At 46.8% G+C, this 17819-nt stretch overlaps 1 protein-coding gene across 6 annotated transcripts in view; it reads left to right on the forward strand.

The window, feature by feature from the left end:
• Positions 1 to 8548, forward strand: part of Sh3rf2 (SH3 domain containing ring finger 2) — a 106015-nt gene extending 97467 nt beyond the window's left edge. For 5 of the 6 annotated variants that reach the window (XM_076555113.1, XM_076555111.1, XM_076555110.1 and 2 more), the window contains 3 exons: positions 449 to 693; positions 4797 to 5155; positions 7677 to 8012. In XM_076555113.1, coding sequence (XP_076411228.1) covers positions 449 to 693; positions 4797 to 5155; positions 7677 to 7940 — 868 coding nt within the window. In that variant the 3' untranslated portion in view covers positions 7941 to 8012. Of the gene's footprint in view, positions 1 to 448; positions 694 to 4796; positions 5156 to 7676; positions 8013 to 8400 lie in introns of those variants that run through there. The other variant, XM_076555114.1, reaches the window with a different exon arrangement.
• The last annotated feature ends 9271 nt before the right edge of the window (positions 8549 to 17819 follow it).

The raw sequence follows: 17819 nt of genomic DNA on the forward strand, positions 1-17819 counted from the left end.
GCTCTTGTATTCAAGGTCCCTTGCTGCAGGCATCCGCTCTTAGAGCCCTTGGCAACATATGTTTCTTGAGTAGCATTGGCCACAGTTAAACAATAGCTTGCCGACCTCACGCAACACTGACTCGTTATTATAATACACATTGTGGCTTCTTAATAAGCAGAATAGAGAGAAAAAGAGAACGAAGAGGAATGAGGGAACAGCCTAAAGAAAACCATGGAGGGTAGTGGGGGGGGGGTAGGACACCAGAAGGGCTTTCTACACCAGGGCCCTGGTGGAGTTCGTTATTTCTGTGGAATTATCAGGGGCTATTGTGGGTGACAAAATAGTGGATGTGGGTGGTTAAGAGTGACTACATTCATACGGTTGGGAGCTGTTTAAAAAAAGAAATGGGACTCTTGACTGAACATTTTCTTTCTCTATTTCTTCTCTTTAAAAAAAAACAAAACAGTTCAACAGCTAGAAAGACGTCTAGTTTTCCAGATTCTCGGAGCCCTACTGTCTACACCGCATGGGCGTTACCCACCTCCTCTGTGTCCTCCCAGGGTAGCTTTTCAGAAGGTGATCCCCGGCAAAACAGACCCTTCAAATCTGTCTTTGTGCCTACTGCCGTGGTTAACCCTGCGGGAAGCCCACCTGGCCCAGGGACGTCGGGACAAGGGTCTCTTCGGAAAGGGCGGAGCAGCATGAGAAAGAGTAAGTGGTGACAGAGAGGTGTGTGCCTAGAGGTAAATGAAGTGGGTCCCAACTGGGACGCACTGGAAGTTTTTCACGAAAACAACTGGTTTTGAGCTGAGCCTCTGCAAAGGTTCAAGTCCCAAGGGATGAGTGCTTTTATTGAGTGTAGCCTAGACCAACTGAAGGCCACTGTCTGGTTCCACTCATACATACATGGTGAAGGGGGTGATACCAAACTGCATTGTAGCCAAGGGGGTGCTGCTTCTTACTAAGACCAGCTGAAGACTGACGTCTGCTTTTTAGACTGTGGTCTGGAGACATCCCTTGAGCGGGCAGGGGCTAGGGGTAGAAGACAAGATTCTAAAGACAGTATTCAGAACCCCTGTTTTCTACTATGTTAATTTTTTTAATATTTTTATATCTACTATGTTATTTATGTAATACATGCAGAGACTTTTGTTTTGTTTTGTTTTGTTTTGTTTTTTATTGAGACAGGGTTTCTCTGTGAAATAGTTCTGGCTATCCTGGAACTCACTCTGTAGACCAGGCTGGCCTCGAACTCCCAGAGATCCACCTGCCTCTGCCTCCTGAGTGCTGGGATTAAAGGCATGCGCCACCACTGCCTGGTGAGACTTTCTTTTAAGGCTATGCAAAAGTAAGACTCACACCCTGAACCCACCAGGTCCAAATTTTTCAAGATTGATAGACACCTTCTAGTCACACTCTGTGCACTGTTGTTCCAAGACTTTCTTTTTTTCCCTATATAACATCTACACTGAGCACATAGCAGTGCATGCAGATCTATCATTAATACCATGCTGTTGTTAATACCTCAACATATTAAACTTTTGCATGAGGTTTCATTTGCAGGGAATTCAGAAAAGATCTTGAAACCTCATTGTACAAAACAAGAAGGATTCCTTCCTGCCACAATCCAAGTGTGGGACATACGATTTGTTGTACATCCCCAACTTAAAACTGGCCCTGTAGAGTCTCTCCTGCCACCTCAACAGATGATTAAACATGAGATGCAACCAACACTGCCGGACAGAAGAGCAGCACAAGCAACAGTATGTCGAAAGGGAAAGTCCCCAAGAACAAAAGAAAGCAAGTGTCTTCACTTACCTGCATGGCCTCTAACTGTACCGGTTAGGGTCCACAGACCACCCCACAAAAGACCACTGCTCACATGTGCAAATGCAAGAGCGTTTATTTCTCCAGAGAAGAATTCTTGCATGCAAGGGTCAGCCACACAACAAAATGGCAACAACCCCCAGAGAAGCTCACAGGCTCCTCTTATAGACAACCCCAGGAGGGGGTTAGGTCATCCTACACATGATTGGCCAAGCAAGCAGCGGCCACATTAATATGTTTCTGATTGGCTGGGGCTATAAGTGCTGAATCACACCTGCTATACGATATCTCCTTCCCCGCCACATCAAAAACAGAAACTGAAACAGAAACTGAGATCTAAACAGAAACTGAACTGAACTGAAACTCAGGCCTAGTAGAGGCTGGGGCCAGGAGAAGCTCACGATGGTGCTACCATGGTCTCTCATGCCCACCCGTACCTCCTGTTTCAGCCTTCAGCCCCTTCTTTCTGCCCCCTACCGATTATTCACCATAACAACCTTGTACAAGTGACTGTCCTCTTTATTTTCCTCATGTGTAAAATGGAAATAATAATAATAATAATAATACCCACCTCATCATCCTCCCTGTGTTATACAATATTGGCATAGTATCTCTATCAGATTTAACTAATAGACTAACCATACAGTGTCTACCACGTAACAAGCTCTTGAGAACATGGCTTTTTTATTGGTAAAGTAACTTTAATTATTAGTATATAAATCTCTTCATTACTATTACAACTAAGCAGATTATCTTTGGTCCATCTACATCATGAGCTTGTCTAGGGTTGAAATGGTCCCTCAGTCTAGACCACTTAGCAACACCAAGAATTGGATTCCACTTATGATAGCTCACTTTTTTTTTTTTTTTTTTTTTTTTTTTTTTTTTTTGGTTTTTTTCGAGACAGGGTTTCTCTGTGTAGTTTTGCGCCTTTCCTGGAGCTCACTTGGTAGCCCAGGCTGGCCTCGAACTCACAGAGATCCGCCTGGCTCTGCCTCCCGAGTGCTGGGATTAAAGGCGTGCGCCACCACCGCCCTTTTTTTGGCTTTTCAAGACAGGGTTTTTCTCTGTGTAGCTTTGCATCTTTCCTGGAACTCGCTTTGGAGACCAGGCTGGCCTCGAACTCACAGAGATCCGCCTGCCTCTGCCTCCTGAGTACTGGGATTAAGGGCGTGTGCCACCACCGCCTGACTGCTCACATTTTTTTTTTATACACTGCCTCTTTATTGCTGTGTAACTCTTGATGGACCTGGAGCTTTGACTGCTTGTGTTGTATGCATATGTAATAAAAGAGCATTAGATCTCTTGAAAATTGGAAACTAACCAGCTAACCAGATAGGCAAGAAGCCAGATTTACCCCATATCCATGGAAGCCAAGGACATGCCTACTTAGTGTTGTTTTGTCTTCCCTAATTCCAGAAGCTTTCTTTTCTCCCTTTTTCCAAGCCGAGGCAGGTCAAGCTGTCAGTCTCCCCAAAAGCTGGTGCAGCTCAGGGGGTCATCCAAGGAAAAACAAATGTGTAAATGGAAAGGTCAGACGTGGCAAATGCCGACATGCTTGCAGCAGCTGAGAACACACCTGGGCTCGTTGTCCACCATAACTTCCTGCTTGGTGAAGGTTTACAACCACAACACAGAGTGTAGCTTGGCTCAGGCCCTCTATGGCTTTGATTCAAACATGCATCCAAGCCGGGCAGTAGTGGCGCACACCTTTAATCCTAGCACTTGGGAGGCAGAGACAAGCAGATCTCTGTCAATTCAAGGCCAGCCTGATCTACAGAGTGAGTGAGTTCCAGGACAGCCAGGGCTGTTACGCAGAGAATCTGTCTTGGGGGGGCGAGGGGGGGAGATGTATACAAGAACTGTTAGGAAAGACCATCAATAATATGTGGTTCTTCAAATGCTTGGAGACCTTTTGAGACTGGCCCCACAATGCTTTGTAAGAGTAACTCCTAGTCTTTTCTCCAAAGGCAAGGAGCCTCCCATTTCCTTGGTCATCTATAGAGCTTACGCCTAAGGGATGGGACCTCCTTCTTAGAGGCTCTTGGGGAGGACTTGGTTCCCATTAACTGAGAAGGGACTGTCTCAGTAAGGCACAAACCCACACTGTCCGACTTTTACATTGCTCTGTCTGTCACATAACAGTGACAGCCAGTAAACATCTGTGACTTCAGGCGCTGCCTGGCAGTTTGTACATCTCATAAGATGCAGTCCACACTCTGCGTTGTGGTTGGGAGCCTTCTCTGAGCAAGAAGTAAACAGGGACAATGAGTACAGGTAGTGTTCTCAGCTGCTGCCCCACCCCCACACTTAAACTTTCTATTAACCATTTCCTCAGCAAGTGAATGGCGGTGGCCTCCTCTCCCTCTTCGGCTTTCCTTCTCTGCTGTCTGCTCACTTTGTGTTCCTCGCTTTCTTCTTCTTCTCTTCTTCTTCTTCTTCTTCTTCTTCTTCTTCTTCTTCTTCTTCTTCTTCTTCTTCTTCTTTTCTTCTTCTTCTTCTTTTCTTCTTCTCCTTCTTCTTTTCTTCTTCTCCTTCTTCTTCTCCTCCTCCTCCTTCTCTTTCCTTCTCCTCCTTCTCCTCCTCCTCCTCCTCCTTCTCCTTCTTCTTCTTCTTCCTCCTCCTGCCGGCCTCTGGGTCTGCTTCTCACTGTGAAACTTGGTGTGTCTGTTTCCCTAGCCATCCTAAAGGACTAGAGGAAAAGAGATGGTGCGGTGGTGGGGGTGATAGGGGGGGAGATAGACACAGGTAAATTGAAGCATCACACCTTAGATACCTCACACAGCATTCAGCTAGACATTTACCTGCTTCCAGCCACAGCAAATAGCACTAAAAATAAAAGACTAGTTCACGTTTGAAGGACCCCAGGAGTGTATGAGCCCAGTCACATTAGGAAAGCCCTTACTTATCTATTCTGGGAGAGATCGGGACACACTGCATACCCAGCCCACATGCAACCTGCTGATGCCTGCTCTCTCATCCCCCAGATGGATCCTTGCAGAGAGCAGTCCACTCAGGAATCCCCACTTTCATGGTGGGATCCCTCAGACGCAGCCCCACCGTGGTGATCCGGCCTCAGAAGCTCCAGTTCTGTCGGCCACAGGGAATGACCTCTTCCCCAGCACCCATGATGGTGGACGTGGGGTCTAAACCCATTTCCCCTGGGGAGCCTGCCCCGGCCTGTATCAGCAGAGGTGGCAAGACCAGGAGCCACTCGGCGGCCAGTTCCCTCATCATGGAAGGCAAAGAAATACCCGTCAAGAGCGAGCCGCCACCCAAGCCGCCTGCGTCTGCCCCACCTTCGATCTTAGTGAAACCAGAAAATTCAAAAAATGGCATCGAAAAGGTAGGAATGGAGTGACAGTGGGAGCCTAACCCTTTAGCCTCCCAGAATTGCACACCATGGACCAACCACACTGGCAGCCACCAATAAGATCTTCACACACAACACAGCCCTACCCACTCGTTGCACCTTCTCCTAGATAAACGTACTCCTCATTCCCTTGACACATGCTTCTTTTATGATCCAGAAACGGCCTGGAGAAAACATGGCTTGATTTGAATTACCACTCTGGTTAGGTGCCTCTGGCCAAAACACTTCACCCTTCTGGGGCTTTGTTGATTCGTTCATTATTATTTACTTATTTGCCTAGCCATAGAAATAATAATATAGGGACTAGAGAGATGGCTCAGCAGTTAAGAGTACTTACTGCTCTTATAGAGGACCTGGATTCAGTACCTAGCACCCCTGAGGTGACTCAGAACCACCCACAACTCCAGTTCCAGATTTGATGCCTCCTCCTGACCTCTGCAGGCACACACATGGTGCACATACAGACATGCAAACAAAACACACCTATAAACATAAAATAAAAATAAATCTAAAAAAATGTTAGGTAAATAAAAGTAAACCTAAAAATCTGATGGCCGTACAAGGGCTTGGAGATGACATTATGTAAAACATGTGCGGTACTTATACCGGGCTTGATACGTACTTTTTCATCAGATGACAGGAACAGCTAAGACAAGGGAGAATCTGAGTGACGTCAAAGTCACATCGAATGATAATTCTAACTGCTAACTTATTGGGACAGCTGTGATGTTCATCAGATCTGTTAACATCTAGTCTGGAGATTTTTGTGCTAGAAGACATGGATTTTTATAAGATCCTTGAAACAAGAGAGATGATGAAAAGGAGAAGGTGACATTAAAGGAACCAGGTGATGGTCATCACAAAATCCTTCAGCTTACTGAGCATCACCACACTCATCAGTCATTTCCCCCCCCCTCACTACGACCCCCACCACCGTCCCACCATCACCCATTCCCTACAAAATGGATGGGATGGAGTCCCCTCCTATTTGTTAAGCCTTTACTAACTACTAAATATGCTAACAGACACCGTGCACAGAATTCCATGGGTTCCATCTCATTAAACCTCGATCACAACCCTCTGAGGTAGGGATTGTTTTCATCCTCATTCAGAATGAGGAAGCAGAGGCCTGGGAACTTAAACGATATTGCCCAAAGCCACACAGCTGACATCTGTATCCGATAGGAAAGCCCAGGTTCTTTCCGCGAAGCTTGTGCGGGGAATCGCATTTGGAAAAGCTCACGGTGAATGACAGAAGGGTCAGGAGTGTTTATTCCAACTTCCGATGTTCATGCAATCTAAAGGATTCCGTAACCCAGTTGTCCAATATCCCAAGTCATCAGACACAACCCCCAAACTCCGAAGTCCCAAGCTCCCGCTGCAAACAGTGAGAATCAGAAAGTATGGGAAACTTGGGGACAAAAAGGAGAGAATTTCGTGGAACAAAGAAGCAATTCCTAAGAAGTACCATAGAAAGAACACTTTATTAATCCCTGGGTCAGTGACTAGCTAAAACAAACACCTGCAGTTGCCAAGCAAGACGCACAACTGCCTAGGAGACTGGAGAGACAGCGAAGAGAGAGGGGGCGTCAAGCAAATGGAGACACTGCCTCATATAAAGGGAGCGACTCCTCAGCTCAGCCAGGTGTCGCCAGTATTGATAGGCCCAGAGTTCCAGATCTCAGGGTACTTCTCATGTTTCTGTTTAGGTTTTGTTGGGGTTTTGAGACAAATTTTCACTATGTAGTTCAAACTGGTCTGAAACTCACAATCCCCCTGTCTCGGCCTCCAAGTGCCTGTGCTACCACACTTGGCTCTGAATCTTCCATCTTTTAAAGACACACATGATATGCTGGTCTGTGTATTTGTCTCTGGTCTGTATATTTGTCTCATGGTCTTAATGAATGGGGATTACAGTCAATGCTCTGAAGGCTACATGGTAACAGCCGGTGTCCAGGGAACCAGGTCTGTGATGAGCATTCTTAAGGCAATTTTGGAGACCTCTAAGAGGGGTCTTCAGGAGAACTGATGAGGAAGAGCCAGGCCTTGAGATAGACCTTAAGGAAAAGCAGAGGGGAGAGAGGAAAGGCGAACCTGTATTTTCTAGAAGGGTCCTTTTGAAGACCACTGCTGACTCTATGTCTCCCAAATTATTCACTCTTATTCTTAAATCCTTCTGCCTCAAGAAAGGCCTCCTTAAGGAGCTGCCTATTAGATGCTACTCCACTGCCTCAGCGGGTTACTCTTCTCTCATCACACAGCACTGGTTATAATTTCCTAATGGCCAGTATGGGTTTGTTCACTCAGATCCACCGTACTTCACAGGGCACATTACATGATGCACAGTAGACACACGTGCTGGCTGAATAACACCACGTAAACGTGGCATTTTGAGTGGAGACAATTGTAGGGAAAACACACAACTCTTATCAAGGGGGCGGGGCCAGAGCACACATCTCACCCACAGCCCTCGGCTCTGCTTTCTATTTTACAGCAAGTCAAAACCGTGAGGTTTCAGAATTACAGCCCTCCTCCCACCAAACATCATACCTCTGGAAAGCACGGACAACCGGCTGCCTTGAAGGGGTCCCAGCCTGAAGCAGTCTCCTCAGGAGCAGAGATGACTGTCCTATTCGCTCATCGCAGTGGCTGCCACTCTGGACAACAGATGGACCTTCGGAAAAAGTCAGCGACGGGCAAGACCATGCCCCCAGTGTCTACTGCTTCATCCACACAGACCGTATTTGCGAGCAAATGATTCTTTTGGCGTGGCTTTTCTTAGACACAAAAGAGGTGAATTACATGTAAATACAGCCTGCCTCCACTGCAACGCATCCTTCTGTTCTTCGAAGGATGAGTCTCCCTCATCTCCCATTTCAACCTGAAGGAATGGGAAGTGGAAACTCCTGCCCGGGTTGGTTGGCTTTTTCTTCCCACCCCACCTCCACCATCAGGGTGGGGGTTTCTCTGTGTAACAGTCCTGCCTGTCCTGGAACTCACTCTGTAGACCAGGCTGGCCTTGAACTCACAGAGATCCGCCTGCCTCGGCCTCTCGAGTGCTGGGATTAAAGGCGTGCGCCACCACCGCCCAGCATTTTTCTAAACTTAGTGATTTGATAACAGCCAAAGAGTAGGGAAATGTTGATGTCTGTGCCTTCCGAGTGCAGGGTTTGGCCTCTCATCCTGTGTGCTCATTGTAAAATGTCTTTGTATCCTAGGACGGCCAAAGGATGGCAGTGCTGAAATTGTTCTCAGGGCCTCTTTAACCTCACCACCATCCCGCTCTCTTATCATCCTATTGGAAAAGCCTCTGCCATCTTCTGGGGCTGAATCTTTTTCATTCCCGAGTCACCACTCCAGCTGCAAAGGGGGAACTGGGGGGGGGGGGGGGAGGGCGGGGCTATGGTACGAGATGGATGTATTGAACATTATAAGAACCCACTAAAACTGAAGGGAGTGACTTTCTGAGTTTGCTATAAGCAAGGCCAGAGAGAACGCTGACTACCAAATGCCAAAAGATTATCACGCGTTAAGCTTCTTGGCCTGTTTCTTCCCATATATTTCTACACAGTAGATAAGCAGGGAGCGTGGAGAGGCAGATAAGGGACGTGTGTGGTATTATAGACTCTTCATCCTTCCCCCCTCAAAGCAAAATGTGCTTCAAAGCAACCTTGAATGGGCAGTGAGTTTAGATCTATGTTCTGATTCCGTTCCAACATTTTTTGTTCTCCCTGGCTCCTAATCATTTGGGGCAGATGACTCATTTCCCCTATGGGACAATGGGGGAGGGCAAGAAGGGGTGTTCTTGGAGGAGAGCTGTGGCCAAAGGAAGTGGACAGAGAAGGCTTGAGAAGGAAAGGGAGATAGGAGGAATAAAGGAAGTGTCATGCATGCAACAAATACAGAAGAGACGGGCAGGAAGGGAGGAGAGAGTGAGCTTCTCAGGGGAGGATATAAAACAGGTGTGGTGGAAGCCGTGTTTACAGCACTTACAAAAAAGGGAAAAGGGGGCAGAGTCTGCCATGGAGAAAGGGTCAGAACAAAGTGACTCCACACTGAGTGGGCTGGAGTGAGCAGGTCCAGCCCAGGAGCCTTGTGAACAGGGCGGGGGGAGCAGGGGAGGCAGCCCTAAGAGTCAAGGCCCCGCTCGAAGACAGCCCATTAGTTCTCATTAAATGTAATTGTTGTGACTTAACATTCATCACAGGCCCATCAGTGTGGACACTTTGATGCATAAATGCCATTTGCTACTAAGGCCGGGTGCCACTTAAGAGAAAAAAAGGCAGGTCTAATTAGCAGTTTACCGCAGACAGTTCTTGCCGGTCTCTGGATTGCGAATATACATCTTTTACCCACCCACACACTTGGCAAACTGAGTTTATCTGTAGGCTTTTCCAGACATTAATAGAATAAAACAAAACCATAATCCTGCCAAGGAATACGACACGTGTGCCAGAGTTCTGGAGCCGGTGAAGCCCACAGTAGCATGCAAATCTTGCATTTCTGTGAGACTGTGATTCACGTCTACACCATGAAATCAGCAGGCTCAATTCTGTGCCTTCTTGACTCAGGACAGTCGTCCAGATGGAGAAATGGTCCAGTCACAAGGACAGAAACTATGAATTGTCCCAAGTATGAGCACCTGTGCCTCACCTTTACCCCAGAAAAGCATTCTCATTAAGTGTAGCAAGTAAGTCCCTCTGTACCCAGAGTAGCAAATAGCCAGCTAATGAGCCAGCTAATTCTTTAGCCCATTCTTCGGGGGCAACAGGTCCAGTTAATTTTTTTTTTAATGTTTGCAGCTATCAAGTAGATTGTTTAAAGGGCAGCAGAGAAGAATGTCTATGAAATAGAAATGCACGTGGAACATGAAACAGACGGTTTTCACTTCCCACTATCTCTACGGGATAACCTCCCTGAGAAATGAGCATAGTTACAAGGATGGCCACCTCCATGGCACCCACCGAGCCTCCCATCCATTCTCACAGTCAAATGCCTCCCAAAGCATTCCACAAGAGCTTTGTGAGTGCTTGAGTGGGATGGGCTGATAGTTCTAAGTAAAAGTTGATTTCATGAACACCTTTTTTTTTATGAAAATGGAACTTTATTCATGTATCAGCTCTACCATAACATTGACAAGTATATTCTGACAGTTGATTGACAAAACCCTATTGTATTTTCTCCAGGTATATTTTTTTAATGTTCTCTCATACATTACCTCCTGACGACAGTTTCTCCTTCCTCTACTCCTCCCAGTTCCCAGCACACACACCTCCCCTCTCCCTCAGATCCACTCTTCCTCTGTTTCCCCTCAGAAAAGGGCAGGCCCCCCAGGGATATCAATCGAACACAACGCATTAAGTTACAATAAGACTAGGCACAAACCTTCATATCAAGGCTGATTGAGTCAAGGGATCCAGTGGAGGAAAAGGGTCCCAAGAGCAGGCCAAAGAGTCAGAGACAACCTCCACTCCTATTAGAAGTCCCACAAGAGCAGCAAGCTACACAACCATAACATATGCAGAGGACCAAGGTCAGACCCATACAGGATGTCTGAGTGTCACTACTGTCTCTGTGAGCCCCTAGGAGCCCTGGTGAGTTGATTCTGTGGGCCACATTCTTCACGAGCATCTTCCACTCCTTTATTTTACCAACATGTGTCTGACATTTACTTCCACGCTGGATACAGCAATGAGAATCACACACTCATCTTTTTTTACACTTACAGTAAAACTCTGTGGGGCAACAAAACTGTTCCTATTATAGAGCCAAGGAAAGGGAAACTTGAAAACTGGCCATAGACTGGCTGAGGCAAGGCTGAGAACTCAAGCAATCTGATGGGGAAGTCCAGCTGGGGACTGTAGTATATGAACCAAAAGGCCACCCTTCACTCTAGGACAATGAATTAGTCCCAAATGCTAGCAGCAACATAGTGCAATTTTGTTTAGAAATTCAGAAAAGAAACAGGCTCTGCTGAACACAGAGTTCAGGGTTCTGTTTATCACTTTCTGGGCAGGCTATCCCACTTAATCACACAGGCATTCCTTTTCATCAGTAGGGGTGATAGTGCCAACCTCACTGCACTATTGTGGAGATTTCCTGAGATAATGAATCAACTGCTAGACTTGGTTGTTTTTAAGAAAATGGGACTGCTGAACCTGGTGGCATACACCTTTAATCCCAGCACTTGGGGAGGCAGAGACAGGAAGAGCTCTATGTGAGTTCAAGACTAGCCTGGTCTACATAGCAAGTTCCAGACCAGCCAAAGCTAGATAGTGAGACCCTGTCTCAAAACACACAAACAAAATCAACAACAACAACAACAACAACAAAAAGGACTTTAAAATTTCATGTGGGAATGTCTAAAACAAAGGTCTGTCCAGCACTGTGGAGTTAAAAGGAAATCCTCACAGCCTAGTCTCAGAGCTCAGAACACAATCTGAAGCCTGAAGGAAAGGCAGGAGAAAGAATGAGCCACAGAGAAACGGGCTTCTGAGTAGAAGGAAAGCTTTGGCAGTTGGGCATCATGGAGCCATCAAGCCAAGCTCCACTGACAAATCTGCCCCTTAGTAGAACATTCCAGAAAACCAACACTCCAAGTCTGAAGTGAAAATTTCTTCCTGTACACACTACACCTCCCAGCTAAGAATCCGAGGCCTTGGAAGGTGCCCTGTTGTTGCTTCAGGCTCAGACCCTGGCACCAGGGGTTAAGGGTAGGATTTATTTGGAGGAAGTGAAAGGACAGTTGAGAGATGACAGTGGACCACACCTGAGGGCCATATTGCGGAAAAAGCTAAACAGCATCAAAATCCTTCACCAGAGCTCACCTTCCTTTCTCCCACGGGTTCACCCTCATCCCCACCCATCTCCAAGGTAGGGCTCTTAGAACAGAAGAATTTGAAGCAGTGTTGACTTGGTGAGTCAAAAAACTGACCCGGTGACTCCAAGTCTCAATATCTCTTGAAAAGTCAGAGTGTCCATCCACACCAGGTCTACTGGGTTGCAGCAGCCTAAAACAGCTGGGTCAGGATCAAGGTGGCTTCAACGAAATAGCCACGGATCTGTCAGCTGGCCATGGCCTGCTTCACTCATGCACGTGATCCATGTTTGGTTTAGGCCTACTTCGCCCTTGCATCCCATCCCTGAAGTCATAAACCCCTCCAAAGTTAGAGCTGAACTACTAAAGATGAGTTGTCCTAGGGTTCTCAGGTCTCCCTAGTATAGTGGCCTTAATCTGGGACCTTGAGAGTCATAGTCAGCAGTCTTTAGGTGAAAACCAGGCACTCTTAAGTTTTTAACAAGCCCCCCAAGTGGCTCAGAAGAACATAAAGGAGGAGGACCTCCTCCACCTCTGTCACGGGCAGGAGCATGGCTACACCAGTTCTTAGAACATTGAAATAGGTCTGTGCCAATTACTGAATGGCAGATGCTCAAAACTCCTTGCAGCTCCTCCCCATCCCACACCCAGATTCCCACCCCCCCAGACCCTCTCCTCTCCTTCACCACCCAGCATCTAGCCAGACCCATGGAGTTCTCCACCATCAATCCCTTCTCCATTCTGATTGGCTAGTGCCGGGAACTGAAAGCCTGGCTGTTGCACTGTGATACAGAACAAGGCCAAAGAGGTCACCCGAAAGGAGAGAACACTGCCAGAAAGCCCTGGAGTCTTCCCAACCCCATCCTGGCTCAGGAAAGAAGCTGACTAGGTGAAGGTGACCTACGCCCCTGAGCCTGCCTCTTCCAGCTAACACTGCAGAGGCATAAGCAATGCTTGTGTGCTTCCCGGCAACTCCTCCCTCACACATGGTATTGGCAGGTGTGGAAATCATTTATCTCAAAGATGACCAGGCATCCACCTTTATCCTTTTCACCCCTGCCAGCCACAGACCTGCCACACACCTCCAGACTCCCTGGGAAATGAGGAGCTGGGACAAGAAGGATGGTAAATATACCCTCACAGCTCCCCTGCCAAGACCACACATTTGGCAAAATGGCATCACCAACACTGGATTCACTGATGCTTCCCTTGTTTAAGCCTCGAAAGGAAAAGACTCCAGTCTTCCCTTTTGTTGAGAGAATATTCACAGGTCCAGCCACTTCTGATATGACTATGAAAGATGGTTGCTTAGGGTACGTGTTTGGGAGGAAGGACTAAACTAGTTAGCACCGGAGATTCTTGCAGCAGGTTGGTGTCATTGGGGATAAATCACACAAGGACATTTTGCTTAAAATAGAGCAATCGTAAATGATCAAGCTGTCTGCCAGAGTTATGTCCTAGACCAGAGCAGAAACAAAATGTTCCCAGGAGGCCCTCAGTCCACTGATCTACACTTTGACAAATAGAAAACTGCAGAGGTGGGATCCAGGGTACACCTTCAAATAAAACACCAGGGAAGTGGGGAGCAGGAAACAGGATGGCAGACAGTGGAGTTATCCATCAGTCACTTTGGGCCACGCTTTAGAAGTGATAGGGACACACCAGCTAATAGGAGACAAAAACAGATATGGCTCTCACAGTATGGGGTTTCTTGATTCTAGATTGGGGCTTCTTTTGTTATTTCCCCTTTTTATTATTAAATGTCACATATATACAAAATAGATTTAAACCATTTTACGATTAGATGAGATCATAAAACAACCATATCTGGTGCACAGCTTTTTAAAGCACAGTAATTGCCAATACTATTGAGGTCCCACTGTGTGCTCTTCCCTCCTCTCTCCCTCCCAACCACAGTCCTGAGTCCCATGCTTATCTTTGCCTTGTAATTTTCCCACACACGGGGTGAGGATGGTATATGGAATTATCAGCACTCCCTGCAGAGACGCTCAGTAAACAGTCAAATGAATACCGCAACACGATGCTGTAAACATTCCGAGTATTTGCAGCCCCATCTGGCTCTTGCCACTGGGATTCCAGGGCTTTGATTTGTCGCCGGGAACAGATGAACTGACGTGTCTGGTTTTGAGATTGGTGCTAGCTATGGGGATTTTTCAAGAACTCTTCCAAGAACAGTTGTTTGTTGTTTCTAAGTTGAAGCAATGCCTACATTGTTTGAGAATGGGATTTTGGGGCACCTCTCTTCTGAGCCTTTGCCTAGCACCTCTGAGTAGGCAACTAGGGAAACCAAAAGAATCTGAAATTAAAAGTGTCTTGGTGGTGGTGGTAGTAGTAGTGCTGCTGCTGCTGCTGATGATGATGATGATGATGATGATGCTACTGAGATGATGCTGATGACAAAGATGCTGATGACAAAGATGCTGATGCTGATCTCGATGATGACAATAACATCAACAAATTCCCATAAGAACCCTGTGAAGTTTGCAGAGAAAGTCTGTTTTGGTTCCCAAACTGCAGATCAGAAGACTGAGACGCAGAATGTTGTGGTTTCTTGTGTAAGGTCAAAAAATCAGTTGGATATAGAGTGGAAACTATAAAAAAAAAAAGGCAAAACAAAACAAATAACAAACGAAACCACATCCAATGAGAGGATTGTCGTCATCATTTACTCAGCACCTGCAATACGCAAAGGGTTTTACATGTTTCATGCATTCCATCTAAACCTACCCTGCCCTATGAGAGGTGTTGCTTTGATATCACACCATTGTAGAGAGTGGAATTAAGGCTTAGGGTACAAATGACTTGTTCAAGGCCACAAGGACCATAATACAAGCTCTAAACCCAAGCCTCCATCTTAAATCACAGCCTCCCTTGTCTTCAATGGCAGCTACACACACACTTCTAATATAGTTGAGGTTGGAAAAGATAGACCAAGGGTCAGTGTTGCTGGGATCACTAAGATCAGGCCAGCGACAGGCTGAAGGCACATCTCAGTGGGTCAAGCCTTTCCAGAGTAAAACAAAGTAAGATCTTGTCCAAGAGGCAGGAGTGAGATGCTGAGGTGATGATAGAGCGGTGAGTGTGGCTGCCTTCTAAGAAGTCTTGAGCAGAGGGAAGCTAACTGAGAGGGTTCTGCCTGGAGGAATGCTGAGAACAAAGCTAGACCTTCCCTAAGAGCTGCCAGCCACAGCCCAGTACACGAAACAGGACGCAAAAGCACAGTGGCCATTTTGCATTCCCACATCACTCCCTCTCCCTGGTATTATTTCTGGCTTTGCCTGTCTTCGCACTAAATGACACAAAGCAGATTCCCGGAACAAGAAGGATATGATTTCCGAAGAAATCCTATTTTCATCTCCTCTGAGAACAAGAGGGCTCACAGTGGTGACATCTTCCAGTGTCCCATGCTAGTGTTTATACAAAGTTCAAAGGCAGCCCCCCCCCTTTAGAGGTAAGCTGATCATGCAAACAGGGTCACTGCTGACAGACAAGGACTGCAGCCTGGTAAGGACTGGGACGATGTCAGCCAGGACGCAGGGAGAAAGCAAGAGGCATTTGCAGACGTTACTTTGTGCATGACCTGCAGTTTGTGTGGACACCTTGGAGCCAATACCAGCTTGATGGGCTGACTTAATGGAAGCTACTGTGACATGCCACTGTGATGTTAGGGTGTGACTGCCATAGATCACTGGGATCCTGCAGGCCAGAGCCATCCTAAGGTCCTTCCCATGAAAATAAAGACTCCTGAACCATGTGAGGGGATTGTCAAAGCTATTTATTTACATTCAGGAGACCCGCACAAATAAGCACACAGGAAGCCTAAGGAGAGTGCTTTAACACACAGGTGTAAAGTGTGCTGTCCTTGAACCGGCTGGTGAGGATTAAATAATGCCCAGTGTCATTAGCTCTGTGAAAAACGCACAGAAAGCACCCTGTAATGCTGTCATTATTAACCGAGTGCATTTTCTCATCTAATCCTCAGAACCATCCCATGAGTTAAGTACCAGGTTCCCTATTCACAGATCAAACAACTGAAGGGGATAAACCATTCGTTCATCTAAGGCCACACTTAGGAAGCAGCAGGCGACCTCTTTTTACCTCTCAGATGAGCTGGTGAACACATGAGGTTGCTGTAATATGACAGTGACTTTGAAATGCATTTCAGTCTGTGGCCCTCACCAGTCCTTCCCAGTTATCTCTGTCCCCTCACCAGCTCATCTGAAGGAGGTTTAATGTTTAGTGCTGTCTCTATTTCAGAATGCAGCTCGTAGGTTCACTGGTCCCCCCTAGGGACTTTCAGCTTCGTAGGGTAGACACGATTTGTGACATGTCCATTCTGATTTGCAAATGGGACTGACAGGGCAAGCTTCCAGCTGGCTGATGATTTTAATAGCAGCTCCTCCTCTTTGATACCAAGTAACAGAAATCAAATGTCTCTGGCACACCGTGTAGCCCAGAAGATGACGATATTCTTTAGTTAACCCTTGCTGGATGGGCTGTCCCGGCCTATGGGATCTGGACCAAAATCTCTATCATCTGATTCCCACTTAGAGCCAGAACACTTGCTTCCTGGATTAAAAAAATATATATATTATTTAGTGCCAGCAATTGTTGTATAAGATTGGAACACCACAGTAAACAAGGCAGGCCATCTTTCCACATCCTTGGAGGGGGCACACAGTAAACAAACACACACAACTGTTACAGGACAGAGGTTAGGAAGGAAGCGGAGAGATGGGACAGAGATGGCTGAGAGGTGTGAGCAGTGTGGCCAGGGAAGGTGTCTCCAAGAAGGTGACATTGTAATTGAAATGTGAAAGGTAGGAAAGAATCAGATATGCAGTATGGAGAAGAGAACAGGAATAAAAAAAAAAAGTGTCGGGAGGCTCCTGGGCCGGGTTCCACTAGCTGTCCTCCATTCAGCAAGCATCTTTGATCACACAGCAACGATTTCTTTCTCTTTTATTGGAGACAGAGTTTCTCTGTATAGCCCTGGCTGTCCTGGAACTCACAGAAATCTGCCTGCCTCTGCCTCCCGAGTGCTGAGATTAAAGGCGTATGCCGCCACCACCTGGCTACAGTAATGATTTCTTGAAAGGACAGTGGGAAGGGAGATCCTCTTTTCTGACAAGAGAGACCTTTGTAGGAAAGACTGTCTTGAGTTACCATGGCAACATAAAGGTTGTTTCCCTCTTCTTCACCTTCACCTCCACCCGTCACTCTGGGCTCCATCTCTAAAACAAAAAGCTTGGTCCAGGCACCAGAAACTTCAGGGTCTTAGGCACTCATTTCCCAGTGAACCAACTCCCAAGGCTCTTTACGACAGTGACTGCACAACTCTGTCAGGGACTTTCAGAAAAGTCCAAATCACCAGTGATTTAGAATTGTGTGTACAAGCTGGGCTGTGGTCTCCTCGCCTTTGATCCCAGCACTTGGGAGGCAGAGCCAGGCAGATCTCTGTGAATTGGAGGCCAGCCTGGTCTACAGAGTGAGATCCAGGACAGGCACCAAAACTACACAGAGAAACCCTGTCTTGAAAAAAGAAAGGAAGGAAGCGGGGAGGGAGGGAAGGAGGGGGAAGAGAGGGAGGAGGAGGAGGAGGAGGAGGAGGAGGAGGAGGAGGAGGAGGAGGAGGAGGAAGAAGAAGAAGAAGAAGAAGAAGAAGAAGAAGAAGAAGAAGAAGAAGAAGAGGAAGGAAGGAAGGAAGGAAGGACTATGTATACAGGCATGAAATGTCATCTCTTTATGACGGTCAGGGTAAACTTACTGAAGTCCCACACCCACCAATGCACTCAGAAA

This window comes from Peromyscus maniculatus, chromosome 19 (assembly GCF_049852395.1).
Source record: "Peromyscus maniculatus bairdii isolate BWxNUB_F1_BW_parent chromosome 19, HU_Pman_BW_mat_3.1, whole genome shotgun sequence".
In the NCBI taxonomy this organism is placed as follows: domain Eukaryota; kingdom Metazoa; phylum Chordata; class Mammalia; order Rodentia; family Cricetidae; genus Peromyscus; species Peromyscus maniculatus.